General features: G+C 39.9%; 2 protein-coding genes across 3 annotated transcripts in view; one reads left to right on the forward strand and one right to left on the reverse strand.

Annotated features, from left to right (window-relative positions):
- ttll5 (tubulin tyrosine ligase-like family, member 5) overlaps positions 1–4444 on the forward strand; it is a 123163-nt gene extending 118719 nt beyond the window's left edge. For both annotated transcript variants that reach the window (XM_051133351.1, XM_051133352.1), the window contains exon 32: positions 3636–4444. In XM_051133351.1, coding sequence (XP_050989308.1) covers positions 3636–3688 — 53 coding nt within the window. In that variant the 3' untranslated portion in view covers positions 3689–4444. The remainder of the gene's footprint in view (positions 1–3635) is intronic.
- Positions 4445–5386: 942 nt separating this feature from the next.
- Positions 5387–25280, reverse strand: part of tgfb3 (transforming growth factor, beta 3) — a 31072-nt gene continuing 11178 nt past the window's right edge. Inside the window, exons 3-7 of the mRNA XM_051133573.1 lie at positions 17276–17405; positions 16185–16292; positions 10247–10418; positions 8071–8224; positions 5387–6767 (exon numbers count right to left, since the gene is read on the reverse strand). Of these exons, the coding sequence (XP_050989530.1) occupies positions 6609–6767; positions 8071–8224; positions 10247–10418; positions 16185–16292; positions 17276–17405 (723 nt within the window). The 3' untranslated portion in view covers positions 5387–6608. The remainder of the gene's footprint in view (positions 6768–8070; positions 8225–10246; positions 10419–16184; positions 16293–17275; positions 17406–25280) is intronic.

Raw genomic sequence — 25280 nt, forward strand, 5'->3', positions numbered from 1 at the left:
TGTAAAACACTTTTGCGTGTCCTTTGGCGCAGTTAAACAGGAGTCCTCTGTCCATCAATAACTGCGGCTCCATCTGCAGGGAAGCGCTTGTGAATTTCACAGATGCAGTTTTCCATTGTTCACCGGACAGGAGGTCGAGAGGCGTTTGAGCAGCCAGCAGTGAGCGCAGTAGAGGACTGAGAGCCGGTGTTGTTTTAGCGTGGATGAGAGCGCTGGGCTCTGATGGACTCTGACAGGGAGTTAGCGCTGATCCATACGGCCGCATTCTCTGAGATCAGCCGTCAATGCGCATCAGCGTCGCCTCCTCTCATCTCGCTCAGCCGCTCGCCCATTAGCCGTAAACAGCCCTCTATTGTTGTGATGTTTTTCCTCGTCTTTGTTTTCACTTGACCTCATCTCGCACAGATTTCTGCCAAATGGCTGGATTTCACTTTTCATTTTCAACCTTTGGCTCAGTACAGGCTCAAGGTCAGATATCTGAAGAAGTTCGCTGAAGAAGCGAAAGTTTGTTTTGAGACTGCTTCTGATGTGCTGCATCTACATATGAGTCCCATCTCATGAACACACATCAAGGGCACATTTCACCACAAAATCAGGAGAAAATCATGAAAGTAATAGTTATTTTGAACTGTCTGTTCATCTGTGAAGAAATAAAGAATAGAACAATAGAATGTATGATGGTTTCCATAAAAATATGGTGCACCACAACTGTTTTCAACATTGCTAATAATCAAAAATGTTTGTTGAGCAGCAAATCAGCATATTAGAATGATTTCTGAAGGATCATGTGACACTGAAGACTGGAGTGATGATGCTGAAAATTCAGCTGCGCATCACAGAAATAAATTACATTTAAACAGATGTGCACATAGAAAACTGCTGCTTCACAATTGTACTGTTTTTACTGTATTTTTAAATGCAGCCTTGATGAGCAGAAGAGACTTCCTTCAAAAAAAAAAAAAAAGTTTCCAAGTGTTGGACCAAAACATTTACACACAAATAGTTTTATATTTTTTAAAATTTGAATGGTTCTAAAATGATTTCTTCTCTCTCTGTGTTGATTTAGTGGTTGATTGCGATGCGCTCGTGTATTCGCGCACATGTATTTGACTGTGAAAACATCAGTCAGAGACACTCAGAGGAGAAACAGACAGTAGCTTTTAAAAAAGCAACATGTTTTCTCCATCTATTCTGTCGTCTTTCTGAGCAGGAACAGCAGCTTCCAGCAGTCGTGTCACCGGATTGGAAGCCAGGCGCGATGTTTTCGTTCTCCTGTGCCGTAAGGCCTCATGGTGTAAAAGAGCACCAAAATAAACAGAGTGTGTGGAGAGGGAATGAAAGGGAATAGTGTTCAGCAGCTCTGGGAGTGTGGTTGCTGCTGTGGGATCAGTGCAGCGGCTGGACATCGGCTCGACGGAGAACGCTGCTCTTATCAAACGCTCTGATGTGATTCGCACATCTGCTGCTATTCAGAGTTTTACTTGGATCTTGATGAGCTCTTATTTCAGGATTTAATGTTTCACAGTCATGCACCAGCAAAGAACTCAAAGAATCAATGGCCAAGATCAAATGCATCATTTTGCACCCAATACAGTTTGATCATCAGTGCATGCTGTTCCAAAATAAATGTTTGTCTTCATAATCTTTCATCAGAATGTAATAACTCACTCCAGCTGTGAAACCACTTTGTCATCTGAAGTCATCAAGTAAAGACACCTTTATTTCTATAGCGCTTTATATAGTACTAACTACATATGTATAACTAATAATGGAAACTCAGCTATGGGGATTCTGCTGTGAAGCAGCTCCAAAAAGACAATTGTGTCATTATTTAGCTCAAGTCACTTCAGAGTTGGTTTATTTCTTGTCAATAACAATGTGCAGTTAGTCAATCAGATATAAGCAGTTGCACAAGAGAAAAGTTGTTATTCAGATCAAATCAGTTCAACTCAGTAATTTTTTTCACAAGCATATTTATGTTTACATGCTGATTAGCAGCTTCCCCAGAAACTATTTAAAATGCCAAAAAGGCTTTTGGCAGTTTTTAGTTTTTTTGTTTATTTGTTTGTTTGTTTTTTAAGAAAAAATAAGCCATGAGACTGTTACATGTTAAAAAAAGTGTTTCTTTGACTATTTGACATTTTGCAACTGTTTGCACACTAAACTTGTAGAATATTAAGAATAAAGTGTTCAGATGACACGTAATTCTCATTCGGGCACATTTGCATGATGCATTCTCTATTAGGGGAATTATAGTTCTGTGTTGCTGCAGTGGATTTCTGTCAATAGGATTACAGAGAGGTCATGAGATCAGGGTTGGAAATCAACAGGGCTAACTTGGGGTAAAAATATACCACCAAAATAAACAAAATATGGGAGCAAAAATTCCCCTGCACAATTAAACTGAAACTATTATGACTGACGTGGTAAAAGTGAAATGGAAAAATGAATGAAAAGTGTCAGTTGTGGCGTTATATTACATCTGCATTTGTCAAAAATGCAATGTCAGATGTTTTCATTTGCAGTGTTGAGAATGATCACACGTTTCTGATGTGTGTTTGAATGCAGTGGTGCATCAGAGGTGTTCAGATCTGTAGTTTTGTTTAGCACACGCTCTGAGATTCTGCACTTTTACAGATTCTCTCATCATAAAAGGTTCAATGCAAGTGATTCATTGTGCAGTGGAGACAGCTGCAGTGATGATAACAGCAATATTTGTGAGAGTGCAGAACTCATGCTGAACTGAAGTCATTGACCAATTCATTGATTGGAAATGAATTTTGCTCACTTTGTTCCCAGTTGAATACCTATTTTGTTTTTCATGATGTAATGATTAATAATCATTAAATCAATGGAAATAACCAACGATGATGATTGCAATTGGTATCAGGTGTAGCCAAGCTTCAGGCCTATGGTTTTACTGCCAAAAAGCAGAAAAAGTGAAAGCTCTCTAGAGACTTTTGAACAAGAATTGCACTTATTTTGTGTGTTTTGTTTAAGTGTTAAGAGGGTCACATAAAACATTGTCTGCTGTTACAATTTTTTTCTTTTTAAAGCTAGCTTTAACTAGTTGCTCATTGGCATTGGCATGCATATTACTAGCATATTGGCTGTTTATTAGTACTTATAAAGCACATATGAATGTCGTTTTCTGCATGGCCATATGTATAGATCCCCAATCCTAAATTTAATAACTACCTTACTATTAATAAACAGTAAATTAGGAGTTTATTGAAGCAAAGGTCATAGTTAACAGTAAATAGTGAGGATTGTTTTCCAAACTAAAGTGTGGTCAAAAACATGTAGTGAGAAGTTGTGATGGTTGATTATTTATATGACTTAAAAGTGTAAAACATTGCAAAAGCAATCATTTTTATTTAATAGATTTAAAAAACCTTTGAAGTGATGCAAACTGGCAATAGAAGAGCTGTTCTGAAACCTTCCCTTAAAACACTGTTGCTCTTGAGTAGTTTAAAAACCTGGTATGCATCATGGTGCATGTGAAGATCGTCATCGACTCTATTAGTGTTTTATCATTGAGTTTACAGCTCAGAACTACAATCAGATTGAAGTTCAATTACAGCTCATATGTGTGTGTTTGCTGATTCATTGTGTTGTTGTTGTTGTGTTCACAGGTCTGTCAGTGTACAGTAAACTCTTTAACACTCAGGGCTCCTGGAACAGATGAATGAAGCCAAAGGTCAGCCGCACCAATCAGCTGCTCTCTAGGATCACTTTACATACAGAGATCAAGAGATCTACGTCCTCCTCTACACCTGCGCAAAACACGGACATTAAGAGTTCACCTCTTCACTCTCAATATGCTGTCTTCTGATAATCAGTATCAGCCTTATGTGTGTCTTTTCTGAGTGTGTGATTGTACATGAAATACTTTGCTTTGATTGGATCTGTTCCACAGTCTGAAGGCGCCCTGACTGTCGCTGCCGCTTATGTGCAGTTGTCCAGGCTTCATTTTCACCCCACATCTGATGCCATGTGAAGGGCGCACGGACTGACGGCTCGCAACAGCTGCGACACGAGCACACGGAGCGAAACGCAGCAACAGCAGGCCATCGAGCTCACGAGAGCGCCCATCACGTTTATCCATGTTTACATGTACAGATAGAAGAGTTAAAATTCTTAGTAAAGAGCTTTCGGCACCGCTTGCTAATGATCGCTAACAACTTCTGTTCAAGTGCCTCGTTCAGGTGTGAGGAACCGCAGGAGCAGCTCTGATCTGCGGTGTAGAAGCGTCAACATCCAGGTAAAAGTGACGCCTCTGTGAGTTTGTAAACACTTGACCATTTTTGACCAATGTCCTGATAAAACTTGATGCACCATGGTCAACACTGCTGTGCTAAAGGGATGACATTGTGTTTGATTTTAGTTTGATGCTTCACTTTAAAAGAGAAGTCCACTTCCAGAACAACAATTTACAGATAATGTACTCACCCCAAGATGTTCATGTCTTTTTTCTTCAATCGAAAAGAAATTATGTTTTTTGAGGAAAACATTTCGGGATTTTTCTCCATATAATGGACTGATATGGTGCCCCGATTTTGAACTTCCAAAATGCAGTTTAAATGCGGCTTCAAACGATCACAAATGCGGTTGTAAATGATCCCAGCCGAGGAAGAAGGGTCTTATCTAGCGAAACGATCGGTTATTTTCATTAAAAAAAAAATACAATTTAAATACTTTTTAATCCCAAACGCTCGTCTTGTCTTGCTCTCCCTAAACTCTGTGTATTCTGACTCAACACAGTTAGGGTTTGTCGAAAAACTCCAATCATATTTTCTCCCTCAACTTCAAAAATCATTTCAAAATCATCCTACATCGCTGCAGAAGTACCGACACAGTGTTTGCAAAGTGAACATGCGAAGAAGATCAAACACCCTTAACAAAAAAGGTAAAACAGCGATATAGGACGATTTTGAAGTTGAGGGAGGACATGAGATGAGAGTTTTTCCACATACACTAACTGTCATGAACCAGAACAAAAACAGTCCAGGCAGAGAAAGACAAGACGAGAGTTTAACACTAAAAAGTATATAAATTGCATTATTTTTATGAAAATAACCGATCGTTTCGCTAGATAAATCCCTTCTTCCTCGGTTGGGATCATTTAAAACCGCATCTGGGATCATTTGAAGCTGCATTTAAACTGCATTTTGGAAGTTTAGAATCGGGGCACCATATCAGTCCATTATATGGAGACAAATGCTGAAATGTTTTCCTCAAAAAACATAATTTCTTTACAACTGAAGAAAGAAAGACATAAACATCTTGGATGACAAGGGGGTGAGTGCATTATCTGTCAATTTTTGTTCTGGAAGTGGACTTCTCCTTTAAGTACCTGGCCAAAAATGAATAAATGACAGGGCCTCATTCGTGCAACAGGAACAGAAGAAATGTCTTACCTAAATCGTTGCATTGAATTGAGAGTTGTAAGATGTAAGAGCAACTTCTGCATTTCATGATTGAGGCCGATTATGCAAGATTGAACTTATGCAACATACAGTTTTGTTCTCAGGATTTTAATGTTGGTTTTAGTTTGTACAGTATTTGTATTGCATTTCCTCTCCTGAATTTACTTGAATGTCCTCTGATGTTATGCATGACCAGATGTGAGTCACGAAACTTGATGGACCTTTAAAAGCATGACAAATTATGTGTGTACAGTACCTTTTTAGCATTCAGCTGTATCAGTAAACCGGAAGACATTTCAGCTACGTTTTGCGTTCTGTTTTAAGAAAAAACGTTGAATATATTGTTAAAGCAAGCTATGTAATCATTGTGCGTTTTTAACAGTCGAGATGATGTGGATTCTCTGAAACTCATGACAAACTCTTTTTGTCCAAGACTGTTTAATTAAAAAAGTGTTTTAGGAATAATAGCAGTAAAAACATTAGCAGTTTGTGATCTAAAAGTTCATGTGTCGGCATACGTCGTTTCGAAACGTCAGCTTCATTGAAGAACTATAAAAATCCCTAAAACTTCTGCCGAGCGACAGAGGTAAACATAAGTCGAAACACATTGTTTTCTCAAAAAGATTTCTTTCCAGCATGTTTGTATTAACATTAACACCGTCGCGTTAGACGAACGGCGCGATACACACTACAACGTTCGCTCTGGGAAATGGCGTGCTCAAATGAGTTACGTTGGAACATCGTTATACAAAAACACAAGGATTGGCTAACGTGGCTCTCGCTCGGTCGGCGTTTGTCGATCCGGCACGCGTGGGCAGTGTCGTCTCTGAGCGCGGCCGCCGTTGTCCTCGGCGAAGCTGCTTCGGTAGATGTTACGAAGGTCAGAGTTCACAAATGCCCATGAGGTTCGCCGGTAAAGAGCTGACCAAAAATTAAACATTACAAGTGGACAAGTCACTTCAAACGTCAAACTAGAAGTCCGAGGGATCGTAGGGCAGCATCGTCGTCTTGGAAGGCAACTTTCTAGTGCTTAGAGAAGCCTCTGGCTCCCGGGTTGGATGTGGGTGAGAAGGATGTACGGAGGTATTCATTTAGAGTCCAGTTCCTGGCACGCACCCTTCCCGCTGCCCCTCGAGCGCTGGAACCCGCGTCGGGCTCGGTGCCGGGGTCTCGGGGCCCTCAGCTGCACTTGCAGGATTTGACGATCATGTTGGAGAGCTGCTCCACTTTAGGCGTTCGGCCCACGTAGTAAAGGATGGTGAGCGGCTCGAGGTCTTGAGGAACGCAGCAGGGGGACGCGGATGCCTCGGGGTTCAGCGTGTTGTACAGGCTCAGCAGCTGCCGAGAAATGAGGGGAAACAAGTCAAGTCACCTTTATTTCTATAGCGCCTCATGCAATACAGATTGTTTCAAAGCGGCTTTACGGTAATAAACAGAAAAAATTCACTGATCATGAAACATTCAACTAAAGAAGCTACAGAAGAGAGTACTGACATTATTGAGCTCAATTTAGACCAAATTTTGTTCTCATGCCGATGCCATCAAATGTGTCCCTGGACCACGAAACCATAAGGGTCATAAGGGTCAATTTTTTGAAATTGAGATTTCTACATCACCTGAAAGCTAAATACATAAGCTTTGATGTATGGTTTGTTAGGATAGAACCAATAAGAAAATCGCCTTCTTCAAAAATTCAGTTTTTATATATTTACGGTAGGAAATTTACAAAATATCTTCATGGAACATGATGTTTACTTAATATCTTAATGATTTTTGGCATAAATGAACAATGTATTTTTGGCTGTTTCTACAAATATACCCGTGCTACTTAAGAATATTAATTGTCTTTATGTTGTTCCAAACTTTTTTATTTATTTATTTTTATTTTATTGAAACTGCAAAATCAAAATAGATTAAAGTTTTCATTTAGACTAAAAATATTTGGGATAATAAATTTGGGTAATTGGTAGTACAGTTCTTCGGCAACAAGCCGCCTTTTGACATTGCAGCTAAATTAATTTTACGAATCACTCTAGCAGCATTTTTGTTCGTGCTGAAGTGCACAAACTAAAATGTGTCATTAGAGAAGCTGTTTTCGGCCCTTCAAAACTGTTTTGAAACTGGTGAATCCATTAATTCATCTCTTTGTTGCCATTTTAGCCAATTATTTTCATTTTTTGGTTGCTGCAAATGTGGTGCATCACTACAAAACAAGTTAAGCACAATGTTCATGTCTTCATTATCAATACAATGAATGTGAATAGAGAAAGACAGTGTCATCAATCTGAAAAGCACCATAAAACTAGTCCATATGAATTTTTTGATAATGATGCTTGTGAGGAACAGGCTGAAATTTAAGTTCTAACTAGACAAATTTGTATGTATGCAAACAATCAAATCTGCAGTGCAGTGGAAGATTTTCTCACACGACGCATCAGTTGACTTCAGAAGACTCAAGGGTTTAGCCTTGGGTCTTGACTAGACCACCGACATTCATGGTGCATTTTTGGATATTTCTTTCCATTTTATTAATTGTACTGAAATAAGAGACTTGGACATTCTTCAAACAGTCTCCTTTTTTTCCCAAAAGAAAGCGAGACATGAAGGTAAGTAAACTATGACGTATGAAGGAGATTCTCACCGAGCTGTGCGTGGTGTCAGCGCTGCGGAGGTACGGGCAAGGCCCAGAGCAAAAGTTGGCGTGATACCCTTTCGGCTCGTGGATCCACCTCCAGCCCAGATCCTGCCGGAAGTCGATGTACAACCGCCGAACGCAGCAGTTCTCCTCGTAGTTTCTGAAAGCAGAAAGAAAAGCCGTCAATTTCCCCACCTGCCCGTTCACATCCTCGCGCTCTTGGGCTCCTGGCGAGGACTCTGTGTTCGTTCAGAGGCGTTTCCATGCACTTTTCACTTGGATGTTTCTGAGACTTCTATTTCGGTTCTGTATGGCCTTATAAACATGTCAGACAGTCTTTTGAGGCTCAGAAATTCCACTGTAAGGTGTGTCATTTTTTCCCTCCTGGATCCGACCCAGGTGTGGAGTGCTAACAGAGAGCCACACACTAAGGAGCCAGTGCACTACATAGCATACTGGGACAAATCTAAACTTGCAAGCTCTTGCAGAACCTCCCAGATGCTTCGAGCCGTCAGGTGCCAATTAAAAAATTCATTCTTATGGGGAAAATCTCTCCAGACACATGAGGTGTGCTGCTGCTTACTGCAATAGGGATGTGAATTTGCATTTTAAAGGTCCTGAGAAGAAAGCAGATCAAATTCACCTTACATTCCTGCCTAGAGATTAACATTTAGGTTTATGCATTTGGCAGACACTTTTATCTAAAGTGGCTTGCATTGCATTCAAGGTGTACAGTTTATCAGTTCATACATTCCCTGGGAATCAAACCAATGACTGGAAAATTATTTTTACTTTTTTTTTTTTTTTTTTCACAATGTATAGAGCGCTGCAGTGATTTGTTTAGTGAGCATTTTTGCAGGACAACCCATGAATTAGCATTAACCTAGTTCCCTCCACAAAAACCCAACTGGCTTTTTGGGTTATTGCAGAAAATAAGCTGTGTTATCAGCAACTTTTAAGAATCTGAAAATCTGAATTTGAATTTTGAAGTCTCAATACTACCAGAAGTGAAAAGCTAAACGGCCCCCAAGGTCAAGGTTCCTGCAGAGTTTACCTCCAACCTTGATCAAACTCACCTGCCTGTAATTTTTAGTGACCCTAAGGGCCTTGATGAGCTTGTTCAGGTGTGTTTGATTAGGGCTGGAGCTACACTCTGCAGGAAAGTGGACCCAGAGTTAGGGCCAGAGTTGTGATGTAATTGTTTGAGAAAGTCCAGTGCCTACTAGATAGGAGTGCATATTTTGGTGCTGTCTTCTTAGATCTAAAGGCGAACAAATGAACAAATTTTAGTTTTTCAGAAGAGGCGATACTTAGGTTAAAACGTTTTTATTCTTTTTTACTCATATTGATGGCACAAAATCATCCAACCTTAATTCCCCACGGGGGTTCCACAAGGCTCTATCTTGGGGCCTATTTTATTTACACTTTATGTTAATGATTTACCTGGAGCATGTAAAAATGTGACTCTTCAGATGTACACAGATGATGTAGTAATTTTTACTCATGCAAATAACTGGGAGGAAGTGTTGAGGAGTGTTTAGGATTGGCTTACAGCGTATCTTGGGGTTACCTTGGACTCAAACACTAACAATTGTATCTACAATTAATGATTTTTTTCACACATTGAGTATTGTTTTGGTCATTCATTGGTGGGTCAACCTATTCACTATTGTAACATTCTTTAAAAAAGCACACAATTTATTGAGTTTTGAAAATGTTAAAAATTTAAAATATGTTTGTTTTACTTGTAAGGTACGTTGTGGTCTTGCCCTACCTCCGGTGAGTGAATTCATAATACAGAGAACAGACTGTGGTGTTGGTACTAGGTCTATCATTAGAGCAGACTGTGAGGTGCCATATTTTTATGAGATTCATTTTAAATAATGTGTTTGGGGTATTTTGTTTTCTATGTGATGTTTGTATGTATAATCGAGTTTGTGTTTTTCCGTGCACCTGCCTAAGGACTTCAGATGTAAATTAGCAATGTTGCTATAATCCGGCTTGTTTACATTCTGTATTTTATACAAATGTTCATTGACACGCATTGTCCCTATCAAATAAACAAACAAACAATAAGCCTCTGGGATGTGTACATAGGCAGCTCTGTATGTTTTGGAACAGGGCTACAGTTGCTGTTTCAAACATCTTTTTTTTTTTTTTATGAAGTTGAAGAAATGCTCACGAGAAGCAGTAGTTGGTGTCCAGCGCGCGTTTGCGTCGTCTAGAGGTGGGCAGCACGTCCAGACGGTGTGGCGGCAGCATCATCAGGATGAGATGAGGGAGAAGCTGCTCCTTCTGCTTCTTTAGTCGACCCAAATCCCAGCGGTTCGGCTCCTCGTACTCGCCGTCCATCCCTGAGGACACAGCAGAAGCACAGTCAAACTAAAATTGACAGACAGGTGCGAATTAGAAACCTTAAAGTCTATTACAATCTCATGTTCATCTGTGTTTGGAAAGACTTTGACGTCCAGTTCAGTTCTGTTCAACTCAACTGATGGACTGTTTTACTTTAAAAAACATAAATAATGAGTTTACTATGATATTGAAGCATTATTTTTTTATAGCAGCACAGTACATGGATAAAAAATCTAGTGTTTTTAATCTGTAATTTTATTTTTTTTAATGTTTTTACAAAGTTTCCAGTGTTTACATGTGATGTTTATTTTTTATTCAGTTACATTTAGTTTAATTCAGTTCAGGTTTACTGACTATGATCCGGTTATGAGGGTCTACAGGCATCTTTTGTGTGATGTCATATTGTCACATGACAATAAAATGCCTTGCGTGCTGGCTATGCCACCCTGAAATCTAATTTGGACTGAAGTTAGTTTGCTTGTTTGTCTGATTGAGGTACAAAGGTCTTTTAATGAGACCCCCCACAATTTCAATTGTATGCAGTGCTTTTTTATTTAGGCAGAATGCATATTTTTATGCTGACAGGCCTGGACGCACAAAGAGACGTTACTGAAACAATGTAGTCTCTAATAAATAAATGAAACGGCATTATCATTATGTTTACTTCAAAGCATTCAAGCACATCAATTCACAGAGCGTCTGATGTGCATTACACACACAAAACGGCAAGAGCTTTCTCAAAACAAAACCAATCTTTACGCAATTTCTCAAAGTCAGTGCGCTCAGGTTTCAGGTCGTGATACAGCAAGCTCTTCTGAGAAACAACTAGTCACTGGAGTTGAAAAATTTCCCACAACCATACAGTCTGCCTTGCCTGAAACGTTTTGCTTGCAAAATAATAGATGGAAATTCTGACGTCTACACGTTTTCCACTCATGCTGTCAGTACAGCTGTTTTCTGAGATTTTGCAGCATTAGTTTACCACTTTGTTATGTGCTATTATTGCAGCATCATCGGTTTCAGATAAAACCACCCCCAAAAAAGAACTGCGGTTGGTAGTTTTATGTGTCAGAACGGTCTCGCTGCAAAGTGGACCAGAGCTCACGCTGACAGTCTGGCTTCAGCTTCAGCAGCACTTACTCCTGTGGAGAAGTGAAAGCCCAAGCCCAGCACAGACAGCAGCTCCAGCACTCCGTCTCCTCCAGCATCTGCGTATTCAATCTGTTTGTGATAGCAAAAGCAGCTCGGGTCCCAGGAGAGGCGTTGCCCATAGATACGGACACCCCTCTTTCATTGAGGGCCAAGAGTCTGAGTGCCCGCAGTGGCGCGCGCATTCCAGCCAGCGCATTCCCAAAACCCCAGACACCCCCGAGGCCCCCAGAACTAAGTGAGATTCCATACGGCAGAGCATTCCCATGATCGCAGCGTCCGACCGCGGCTGGATGGAGCGCCGAGGCCTTTATCTCAGTAGAGCGTGTGTGGTGAAGGTGCATAGGACGAGCTGACGGCACATCACAAGAGCTTGTGGGAGATCATACTGTACACTGTAAAAAGATTCTTGGAGAATGACTTACAAGAGAGTGCTATTTTAGTCTTTCTACTTCAAAATTTTACATGTAACTCAATGCGTTACTTGCCGTTTCTTTGTAATTATTTGTAAATTGGCTAGCAACTTCTTAGAGAAAATCGTTTCAAATTTAGCTTTAATTGTTGCCTTAATTCATTTCTCATCCACATTTCTAAGTTGTTATAAGTTAGTTATTACTTAGTGCAATGTTGCTGTTTCAGAATGTAAAAGATCCACAACGTTACAAAACTTAAAGTCCACTCTCAAAGGGAGATATTCTGTTTAACAAAAAAGTTAAATAATTTTCTCCCATGGAATAGAAAAAAGAAGGGGGACAAGGCCTTGTTGAGCTGCGCTAGAAACCACAGGCCAAGTGTAAAAAAAAAAAAATTAAAACAAAATATTCTGATCACCATCCTGTGGCTGGCAGCAACATTGGTCATAAACCCCGCCCACTCCTTGTAAAAGAAAGGGATGAGAGCTAAACTAACACAATTAAATTACGCTTCAAATGCATTTTCAAAGATTGTTTACATCATTTTAGGTAGTTTTTATGCTGAAGTGTTAAAAGTTTGCTTTTAGTTCATTATTTAATGCTATAAAAACGGGCTGTGGCGTCATGATTGTGAGCTTGCAATTTAGTCTGTGGGAGTTTGAGCAGGACTTTGATACCATGGCTCCACCTCACAACCACTACTGCGCAGACTCGGGCTCCAAACGAATCGCTACTGCGCAGACTCAGGCTCCAAATGAATCACTACGTCGCAGACTCGGGCTCCAAACAAGTCTCTGCTGCACAAACTCGGGCTCCAAATGAATCACTACTGCACAGACTCGGGCTTCAAAAGAATCACTACTGCGCAGACTCAGGCTCCAAACGAATCACTACTGCACAGACTCAGGCTCCAAACGAATCACTACTGCGCAGACTCAGGCTCCAAACAAATCACTACTGCGCAGATTCTGGCTCCAAACAAATCTGTACTGTGCAGACTCGGGCTCCAAACAAATCTTTACTGCGCAGACTCGGGCTCCAAAAGAATCACTACTGCGCAGACTCAGGCTCCAAACAAATCACTACTGCGCAGATTCTGGCTCCAAACAAATCTATACTGCGCAGACTCGGGCTCCAAACAAATCTCTACTGCGCAGACTCGGGCTCCAAAAGAATCACTACTGCGCAGACTCAGGCTCCAAACAAATCACTACTGCGCAGATTCTGGCTCCAAACAAATCTATACTGCGCAGACTCGGGCTCCAAACAAATCTTTACTGCGCAGACTCGGGCTCCAAAAGAATCACTACTGCGCAGACTCAGGCTCCAAACAAATCACTACTGCGCAGATTCTGGCTCCAAACAAATCTATACTGCGCAGACTCGGGCTCCAAACGAATCGCTACTGCGCAGACTCAGGCTCCAAATGAATCACTACGTCGCAGACTCTGGCTCCAAACAAATCTGTACTGCACAGACTCGGGCTCCAAACAAGTCTCTGCTGCACAAACTCGGGCTCCAAATGAATCACTACTGCACAGACTCGGGCTTCAAAAGAATCACTACTGCGCAGACTCAGGCTCCAAACAAATCACTACTGCGCAGTTTCTGGCTCCAAACAAATCTGTACTGTGCAGACTCGGGCTCCAAACAAATCTTTACTGCGCAGACTCGGGCTCCAAAAGAATCACTACTGCGCAGACTCAGGCTCCAAACAAATCACTACTGCGCAGATTCTGGCTCCAAACAAATCTATACTGCGCAGACTCGGGCTCCAAACAAATCTCTACTGCGCAGACTCGGGCTCCAAAAGAATCACTACTGCGCAGACTCAGGCTCCAAACAAATCACTACTGCGCAGATTCTGGCTCCAAACAAATCTATACTGCGCAGACTCGGGCTCCAAACAAATCTTTACTGCGCAGACTCGGGCTCCAAAAGAATCACTACTGCGCAGACTCAGGCTCCAAACAAATCACTACTGCGCAGATTCTGGCTCCAAACAAATCTATACTGCGCAGACTCGGGCTCCAAACAAATCTCTACTGCGCAGACTCAGGCTCCAAACAAATCACTACTGCGCAGATTCTGGCTCCAAACAAATCTATACTGCGCAGACTCGGGCTCCAAACAAATCTCTACTGCGCAGATTCTGGCTCCAAACAAATCTTTACTGCGCAAACTCGGGCTCCAAACAAATCACTACTGCGCAGATTCTGGCTCCAAACAAATCTATACTGCGCAGACTCGGGCTCCAAACAAATCTCTACTGCGCAGACTCGGGCTCCAAAAAAATCACTACTGCGCAGACTCAGGCTCCAAACATATCACTACTGCGCAGACTCGGGCTCCAAAAGAATCACTACTGCGGAGACTCAGGCTCCAAACAAATCTATACTTCGCAGACTCGGGGTCCAAACAAATCTCTACTGCGCAGACTCGGGCTCCAAAAGAATCACTACTGCGCAGACTCAGGCTCCAAACAAATCTCTACTGCGCAAATTCTGGCCCCAAACAAATCTTTACTGCGCAAACTCGGGCTCCAAACAAATCACTACTGCGCAAATTCTGGCTCCAAACAAATCTTTACTGCGCAGATTCTGGCTCCAAACAAATCTCTACTGCACAGATTCTGGCTCCAAACAAATCTCTACTGCGCAGACTCGGGCTCCAAACAAATCTTTACTGCACAGACTCGGGCTCCAAACAAATCTCTACTGCACAGACTCGGGCTCCAAACAAATCTCTACTGCACAGACTCGGGCTCCAAACAAATCTCTACTGCGCAGACTCGGGCTCCAAATGAATCACTACTGCGCAGACTCAGTCTCCAAATGAATCACTACTGTTCAGATTTGTGCTCCATGCGGTGCACTATTGCACAGAATCAACTCCAAACAAATCAGTACTGTGAAGACTCGGGCTCAAAACAAATCACTACTGCGCAGACTCGGGCTCAAAACAAATCACTATTGCACAGACTCGGGCTCAAAACAAATCACTATTGCACAGACTTGGCCTCCAAACAAATCACTACTGCACAGACTCAGGCACAAATCACTACTGCAAGAATCGGGCTCAAAACAAATCACTACTGCGCAGACTCGGGCTCAAAACAAATCACTATTGCACAGACTCGGCCTCCAAACAAATCACTATTGCACAGACTCGGGCTCCAAACAAATCACTACTGCGCAGACTCGGGCTCCAAACGAATCACTACTGCACAGAATCGGGCTCCATACGAATCACTACTGCGCAGACTCGGGCTCCAAACGAATCACTACTGTGCAGACTTGGGCTCCAAACGAATCACTACTGCACAGACTCGGGCTCCAAACAAATCAATACTGTGCAAACTCAGGCAAAAATCACTACTGCAAGAATCGGGCTCCAAACAAATCACCGCTGTGCACACTCAGGCTCCAAATGAATCATTACTGCGCAGACTCTGGCTCAAAACTAATCACTCCAAATGAATCACTACTGTTCAGATTTGTGCTCCATGCAGTTCACTTTTGCAAAGAATCGGCTCCAAACAAATCACTACTGTGAAGACTCAGGCTACAAACAAAGCACTACTGCACACACTCAGGGCTCCAAACGGGCTCTTTAGGAGGGACTTCATTGAAATTGAAACTGAAACTAAACAGGGGTGCGTTTTCCAAAAGCAACTATGCTTGCAAGGTCTGTCATTACCGATAGAGTTCAATGGAACTTGCGGCCATATTTAGCTAATTTGATGCTCTTGGGAAACGCACCCCAGGTTGTTTGAGACAGACTGGGAAAAGAAGTGCTGAAATAATGAAAAATATGTGGAAAAATAATGCATTTTTGGAACAATCAAGCATGAAAACCTATGCTAGTACACCCCCAAAACCAACTCAAGACTTTCCAAAAGGGCATAATAAAACCCCTTTAAATATGATTGTAATAAAACTACAGACACCATCAAACATCATTCTGAAACTTGTCTGAACAGGACTAACACAAATGCTGTACATGTGCAACCAAGAACTATGCTGCATAAACATAATATCACAAATAGTAATAAGAATCATAAAAGCCTATGATGCTTCTTGTTTTTTTTTTTGTTGTTTTTTTTGTAGTAATGCCAAAAGGAGAAAAATCAGAAATGATCAATTTGCAATCATTACATGTTGGATACTGAACACTTCAGCAGCACTGTTTTTCTTCACCCACCTTTGAATTTGACCTCCAACACCTCATTGACGTTCTCAACGATGTCTCCGTTGGGGCTGAACGTGTGGCACGGGCAGTGAACGCTGACCTCCAGCCCGAGGTTGGTCTCTGAGCAGTGAAACAACAAACAGTTTGGGATACAGTTTCTCCACAAACATCTCATTCCAGTTTCCATGTGTGTGTTTGAATATTCACAGCCTTCTCAGCCTCTCTGGAGCATCTGATACTCACAATATTTCAGCACACTGAGCCATTTTAATAAAAACTGCTTCTGCATTACTAAATGCTGTTGAAGTAACAGTTGTCTGAGATTTTTGCTACAACTGTGCAATTCAATGGCCAATTACTTCTGAAAGGTTTCTGAATTTTTTTAATGCAAGTTTTCAAATAGTCAGAGTTTTCTGGGAAATGCAAATTCATCTTTGGTCATTCACTGCATCCATTTTCCAGTTATCTACAGTCATTCCTACACAGGTTGAATCTTTAGTGATTCAGTATAATAATAAGAGCTTAAAATGATTCTTTCCTTTATTTATGACACTACAGTAGCAAATACAGTGGAGTTGTTCTGTCAGAGTGTTTTGGTGCAGTTTATCTTATTACAACACATAAAGCAGTCGCTGTGCGGTCAGAATCAGTCATCAGATTTTTTCATATTTGTACTTGCTCTGCCAATATTCTCACTAATTATAGCGACAGCTGTAAATTCATGCACACGCTTTTGCTGGAAAACCACAGCATACACTGAAACACACTGATCTGTTTATCATGTTAATGGATGGTTCCACAAAACATCAAAAGCGTGTACAGCGTATGTCAGATAGATTACTTCACCCTTAATGTAAAAAAAAGAAAACACACATTTTTAAAAGATTATTAGAGTAAGTTTTTACAAGTAAAATTTTTTGACATATTAACATAAGCACAATTTCCAACAATCTAAAGTACCCAAAACAAAATGTGTGTTATTCTTAAATTACAAAATCACTTGCATCTGATCAATGAACGCACAACTATATGTTACTTTATATATTAACGGGATTGAGCTCTGTACCTTTACGTAATGTAGTGTTTAGTAAAGGTTAACTCACCTCTATACATGAGCCACTCCCGTACGGTCTCAGTGACGTCAAAGGAAACCCACTCAGGCGTTCCTTTAGTCAGAACGTTCTTGCCGCCGATGTAACGCTGCTTAGCGATGTGCTCATCGGGACGAAGAATCTATCAACAGACATGCAGCATGTGAGTTTAAAACGTACATTATATGCCATCAGCATTAGCAACCGACTTAAAGGAGCAGTCCGCTTTCAAAACAAAGATTCACATATAATGTAATCACCCCCTTGTCATCCAAGATGTTCATGTCTTTCTTTCTTCAGTCGTAAAGCAATTTTTTTAGGAAAACATTTCAGCATTTTTCTCCATATAATGGACTGATATGGTGCCCCGATTTTGATCTTCCAAAATGTAGTTTAAATGCGGCTTCAAATGATCCCAAATGTGGTTGTAAATGATCCCAGCTGAGAAAGAAGGGTCTTATCTAGTGAAACGATAGGTTATTTTAAAGGTGCAACAGGTGATTGTCTTTAGAAACATTTTTTTGTTATGCTGGTTGAAAGTCTCTTCACATCCCGATAGCAATCATTAAGTTAAATTTTATTTATATGTTTATATATATTCTGTGGAAGGCGAAGGACCAATAAATATTTGTCCAATTAAAACGCTCGGTTCGAGTGTTTTGATTGATTTTCCTACCTGCCTGTCAAATATGTGTTTGCATACCTCTGCTCACATTGTTCGCACAATCAAGATACGTCATCAGCGCGTTCACATACGCCTGTGTGAGAACAGCAGCCGAACATCAACAACCTGATCTTCCGTCCTGGTATTGTAAAACTTTTACTAACTGTTCTACAAAGTGATCTCACGGTTAATGACGTGATGTTGTAACGGCTAGAGCATTTACGGTAGTTTTGAGGCAGACTAACAACTGCGCATGTGCATAACGTGTGTTTGTACGTTCTGGAAAGGTGAAGAGGTGACTCGCTCTACCCACATCTGTCTCTCTTTATTTTATTTTCCTCACTTGATCCCCATGTATGTGGACGAATGTGACGACGCGTGAGACGTTTTATTAAACTCGGGGGAAAATACGCCATCTTCTCATCTCCCGTGCATTATTAGGACCACACAGTTTTTCTAGGCTGTTAAACATTTAATTTCGGTGTTACAATGTATTGTAGTAATGTTGTCTCTGGTCGTTTAGTCTGTGTGTGTTCATGCGTTCGGGAGGCGTGGCTTTGGGCGGCGATTTGCAAGGAGAGTGGGACATTCGCTTTCAGTGCTATCAGGCTAAAGTTAGCATTTTCCAAGATCTTCTATTGCACCTTTAGTAAAAATAATACAATGTATATACCTTTTAATGTCAACGCTAGTCATGTCTTGCCCTGCCTGGACTGTTTTTTCCGGTTCATGACAGTGTGTGTCATAAAGTGTGTGTCATAAAAAAAAACCCATCTCATGTTCTCCCTCAACTTCAAAATCATCCTATATCTCTGTTTTACCTTTTTTGTTAAGAATGTTTGATCTTCTTTTCATGTTCACTTTGCAAAGACTGTGTCAGTACTTCTGCAGTGATGTGGGATGATTGTAAAATGATTTTTGAAGTTGAGGGAGAAAATACGATTGGAGTTTTTCAACATACCCGAACTGTCTTGAGCCAGAATACACAGAGTTCAGGGAGAGCAAGACAAGATGAGCGTTTGAGATTAAAACGTATTTAAATTGTTTTTTTTTTTTTTGTTTTTTTTTTTAATAAAAATAACCAATTGTTTCACTAGATAAGACCCTTCTTCCTCGGCTGGGATCGTTTACAACCACATTTGGGATCATTTGAAGCCGCATTTAAACTGCATTTTGGAAGTTCATTAAATGGAGAAAAATGCTAAAATGTTTTCCTCAAAAAACATAATTTCTTTACAACTGAAGAAAGAAAGACATGAACATCTTGGATGACAAGGGGGTGAGTACATTGTGAATCTTTGTTTTAGAAGTGGACTTCTCCTTTAAAAGATCACAACAGTCTAAAGCGGTTTGCCAAACGCTCCGCCCCAAACTCTTGTGATTGGTTGAGTGAGAAGTTGACATGCGGGCCACTCAAACAAACAGATTGTGCGTTCAAATCTTGGTGGAACGATCGGATTTACTAGTTGAACGCACATGAATGTCATCGCAATATTGTATTTATAAGTACAAAAATGAAAAATCTCATTTAATTTCATGTAGAAAATGTACATCGCCAACTTTCAGAGTCATTTGAACCCATCTGACGGCGTAATTTCCATTTCCCAAGTGCGTGCTCTTTCCAAGAGGACTTGAACGCACCAATTTCTGAAAGCGTCTCACAGTCACAGTGTTTCACTCTTCAGTGATTCTGAACATTAAACTGAGATACCAGCAAAGTATTTTAACATGGAAAATAATGACACACGTGAGGTTGAGGAGAACACAAACTCTCTGCACACGTACAGACAGACAGCGATTAATCCAGACACCGGAGCTGCCCGAGGCCAAACGCTTCTGCTCTCTCACTCATGGAAAAAGTGAGTCGTGGAGTCTGATAGCCCATAATACTGCATGTCAACGCCTGCGAACGAACGAACGGCCCGAACTCAGTCCACACACGCTGAGCTCCTCGCCGCGTTCACGCCTCTGATCGACAGCTGCATTCGAATGCAGGTGAAGATTCTTATTGAGAACCATTTCCATTACTTTAAAATACTGAAACTGAATAATTTCCATGATGTTGTTGACGGTTCTTGAACTGAACTCTGTACTAAAATACTCTGGCAGACATCAGCTCTGTTCCACTCTGTCTACATAGACAGCATCCTAGACAGAAACTCATAAGGGAACAATTTAGAAAGTATTTGTAGCAACGCATCAGACAAAAAAAACTTCGTAATGATACTTTTCAATACTTCATTAAAATGTTAATTACAAGGCATTGTGAAATTGATTCTGATTGGTCAGTCGTGACATTAGCGCCATTTTTGATTTCTGACAGGAATGAAAGTGAGGCTGTGAGGGATTGAAGGCACTGTTGTTTAACAACGACTGTTCTGAAAATAAAACTTCCAGTAAACAAAAACTCCATAAAACCGTTTTGAAAGTTGTGAGCTGTGAAAATTACATGATCCATGACCACTAGATACTCTAGATCTAGGTAAGTCTATCCCTTTTAACCCGTGTTAAATTCATTTGGTGTGACTATAATGACGCTCATCTGGGTATCTGAAGCCATGGCACTACAATCTTGCGACCCACTTATAAGCTAATTATTGTTTAGAAAATGAAATCTGAGGACTTAAGTATTAATGACAGTACAGCTTTGTTGTAGCGTTCATTTTCTTGCCAGAATGACTGTACACTACAAGGGATTATAAGATAATAAACAGGTAAGAGTTTAAAACAGCTTCATCTCAAAGCAATATTTCATGTCCCCGTAATTATTTATGAGGTGAAATGCCGCGTAATAAGTAGTATGACTGTACCTCATCCCTTAAAGTTATGTCTTGTTTGAACTTGTTTGTTCGTCTTGGCTAAAAGCCACTTTCTAAGAACTGTTTTTCTTCGCAAAGCTAATGAAAATGTTCAACTCATATCAATATTTTGTGTCCAATTATTTAGTTATGTGGCAATCAGCCGTGTAATAAGCAGAATAAACCCCTTCACGGTGATCACCCTGTTAGGGTTTATTTTGCAATAACAACCATCCGGATGTACATTATCCCTTATTATAATGGAAATTTCTCTCCCTTTGGAGATATTTTTTTTTTTTATCTCTTCACAATGCATTCTGGGATTGCCTTACCCATGACGAATACTATACACTACACACTTTTTACTCCAGTGGACGTCTAGTGTATGAATTTTGTGTTTAACAGTGTGAGTTCAACATTCCCCACTTAAAATAAGTGAATCATCCAGTGATTTAAAGCGCACTTCTTGTTGGAGTTTTCAGTGTAAACACTGCAACTTTATGTACTTCTGCACTGCACTTTATGTACTTCTCAGAGATATACTTAAAATGACATTTAAGTATACTTGATTTATACTTTGAAAAAGTCTAAATGTATTTAAGCTATACTATACTAAGCTCTGGGAATCCATGTTTTCATTGTCATATGGTAGGGGGCGCTATTACACGTCTTCTGTACAGAATTTCCAAAACACAAGCGCAGAAGAAACCAAAACAACAGATGCTTCCACATGTAGTCTAACATGATCATCAGACCAGAGGTTAACTGAAAATTCTTCGCCATTGACAGAAATTTTTTATCAGTGACGTAAAAATCTGAAGGCCGTCCGTCATTTTGAAAGATTACACTGAGGATGATCTATTGTAAATTGTAGCTGTAATTCCCATCCCTGTCCAGTTGGTGGCGAGTGCGCTCCAGTCTGGCAGCAGAGCAGGGGATACAGAACAAAAATGAAACCGTCACAAATGTTTTCCTCCGAGAACAAAGAAACTACAACGATCTATCACGTCACATTAAAGAGTGCCAAAACTGTATTTATTGCTTGAATTTTCTAAGGAAACTGACAGAATTTGGGACTTTGTTTCATACCAAAAGTAACACAAAGCCTAGCCTATTGCTATTTATTGGAAGGAAGACACACTGTGTGCTGTTTATTCATCAACTGAAAACAGCATAGACCAAGAGATCGATTGTGATTTAAGAATCAATATTGGTTCATTAAAATGAGAATCTATCTATTTTTTTACCCAGCCCTAGCGTATTTTGTTGTTTTTAAACACTGCACTGTAGTCCTGTAGGTTCATGATTAAAAGCAAAAATGTGAACAAAAATAAAAGCAATTAAATGTGTTATTATAATTAAAATATGTAATTAAAAATAATTAAAAATGACGGGTAGTAATAGATTATGACGGAAATTTTACGACCCTGTCCGTCAAAATGACGGACAATATTAAAGTCTAGCACAACCTCTCCATCAGACAAAAAAACAAATCATCAAAACTGTGTAACGTTATGAAATAAAATGTCGACCCATTAAGAGATAATAATGACTGTCAAGCTTTCGGGTTTTGATCAATTTCTATTTATGTTTTGATTATCATTCTGAATCCAGCTTTCTGAATCCACTGAATTTCAGCGTTTTGTTTTGTTTTATTTCTTTTTTTATTTATGAGACTTACCCACATTCAAGTGCTTATAAAAATAGAATGCATGAAGCTAGAATAAAATGTTTTTGTTTACAAGCAGATGCCCTGTTCTGTCTTTTGATGTTTTGTATGTTGTTTAGATATTCATAACTATATGTATATATATATATACACTTGCAGTATGAAAATACTAGTAGTTTACTGAGACTATACCTCAAAGTGTACTAAAAATGCTAAGTATTTACTTAGTAAATGATCAGTATACCTATAAATTCACTTTTAGTATAGTTGCAGTACAAACTAAAAACTAAAAGGTAATATTCACAGGATGTGTGATTCACAAATGAATGACTCATATGGTTGTTTTTAATGAATCGGTCAAAAACACTTAACATGTTAGTCTCATTCTCAGTCTCAAATGCATGAGTTATCGGTTTGATCAGTTCAATAACTGAATCACTGACTGAAGTCATTACTGTTGTCATGAACCAAGTGCTGTTACTGTGTGCCTTTAGAGATCTAAAGCAGTGTAATCACGGATGTGTTCAAACGACAACATGAGTTCAAAGAATCATTGTTGAAACATTGTCATTGTTGAGGAAGCAGATTCATGTTTGACTGTGATTTTTTTTTTTAATTTAGCATTTTCTAATCATGTCCTAGATTTTGTTCTGTGTTCATATAGCATATGCCACAAAAGTCACCAAGATCTGTACCATTCAGAAAAAAAAAATCTAAAATTGTCTACAGAGGGCAGGGCTCTACAGTGCAACCAATGACTCAATCAATTCTTGATTAATTTGCTGCCACCTATTGCCAGTTTTAGTGTCATCTTTAAATGAAGAATCCCCACCCCCATCTTTTATATTTCTATATTAAATATTAAAGTTACTGTATGTAATATTGACAGCTAGTGTTTGAAATGGGTACCACAGTCCTAACTCACAAATATGTTTCTCTCACCCCTCTCATTGTTACACTTGACGTTTACGTGGGTTGCCAGATTGAGGTAAATCGATAAGCTGATGTATCCATGCTTTAATATGTCTTTGGTAATTGCCTTTTAGATGAACGGCAAGGCTTGCGTTAGGTTGGGTAGAATCTGCGATCTTCAACCCAATTTGTTTGCTGGCTTCAGTGGCTGCAATTTTTTTTTGTGCCAACTGGCATCCCAAGGCAGTGTCTAATTACTACTGGGTAAACTTGTAGTGGGCGGAGTCACACAGACCAAAACAAAAACAGACATTCCGACACGGAATGAGCATTTTCAAAGCAGAGAATTCTGGCTGTAGCATTTTTCAGAGAACCAAGCATGCAAATTTAGCATGTTTCCTAAATATCTGCAAGCATATTATGGTATGTTTATGCTTTAGTATAGTCAAAAAATAAATAAATACAACGATATTTAAAATATTTCATATTTAACACCTCATTTTTGAAAAATAGACGTGAAAGTGCATAGCCAAACTTAAATTGTTATAATTCATAAACGCTTTTGAATACAGACCTAAAGTTGGTCTCTTTTTACAATTAACAGATTATTCAGTGAAATTATTTTAGAAAAATGAAAAAAATATATATACATATATTATTTTTAGATAAAAAATATTTAACAAAATAGTCTTTAATCCAAAATTGCTATAAAATTAAAGCCTCCTGTTATGATGTAGATATTTTGAGGTGTATTCTTGTTGTAAATTAATGTATTACTGTTCCAACATAATTTGTAACAAAAAACAGTGGTAAATATTTATTTATTACATTTTTATCAGATAATGTGCTGCTTCTGCAGTCTAAAGATGAATTTTGTTGATTTTGCTTTCATTTGATTGGTAACAATGTTTTAAATGTAATTTTTTAACACAAATTTTAAATAAAACAGCAATTTATGGAGAAAACTATAAAAAAAAAAAAAAACTATTTCAGGGTTTTTTGGGTTTTTTTTTTACTTAAAATGTAATGTTCCTTTGTAATTGTTTGTGAAATTTACTTTAGAAAATTATTTCATTTTATTTATTTATTTTTTTCAGTGTAAATTGAATAAAGTTATAAAAAACTGCCCATAAAAAGGTAAACGATGCCCTAGGAAATCAATTTAAGGTGAGATTACGGGCAAGATAATCCCGTAATTGAAAGTTATTGTCTGTCACTGATCAGAATATGGTCCTACATTTTTCACATTTCTTACAAAGGCATCCCATCCATCGTCTTTACTGCAATTGCAGTACAAAAGCAGAAGAACCTTGAAAGTAGCTGTAAGAATGCGGCCCCTCGCTGTCTGACGCTTCAGTCTGCCAGATAAAATCAGCATCCGCCGCTGCATGGAGGTCCCACGACTGCTTGGCCCATGAAAAGCAGGCTGGGATAAGTAGGTTCTGGAGCGCTGCGAGGACCTAATCTAACATCCTGTAAGACCGCGGCTGGGGGCGGAGGTCCGTGGAGAGCACTTGAGCGGCCCACGCCAGAGCCGCGGCCAGCGTGCGGGGGCGTAGCGCTCGCTTCGCGCCCCTCTTGACCCCGGCGCTCTCTCCTGCGGGGCGAAGCAGCTTCTGACGTGAGGCCCGGGACCAATGGCTCCTTTACAGGAAATGCTGGAACCCGATCAGGGCTCTCGGGCTCCCGCGGGAGGTTCGGCAGGAAACGGCGTGAAAATCCCCACTGTAAATACAACACCTATAGAATATATACTCGCGGAATGAATCCGTTATATAACGGCTCTCAGGCCTGCGAGCGGCAGGGATTTTTATACTGCGGTTAGAGGCATCGGCATGTGAAAGTAAAGCTCTGAGTTTCTCAGAATGCTTCTTTTGTTCGGTTGCAATTGTGCAAATGTTCTTCTGTATAATCCATCAGCACCTGGAATACAGATCAGGCCTGTAAACGGCTTGCGCTCCATCTCAGTTCAGT

The sequence above is a fragment of the Labeo rohita genome, chromosome 17 (genome assembly GCF_022985175.1).
Source record: "Labeo rohita strain BAU-BD-2019 chromosome 17, IGBB_LRoh.1.0, whole genome shotgun sequence".
NCBI lineage: Eukaryota > Metazoa > Chordata > Actinopteri > Cypriniformes > Cyprinidae > Labeo > Labeo rohita.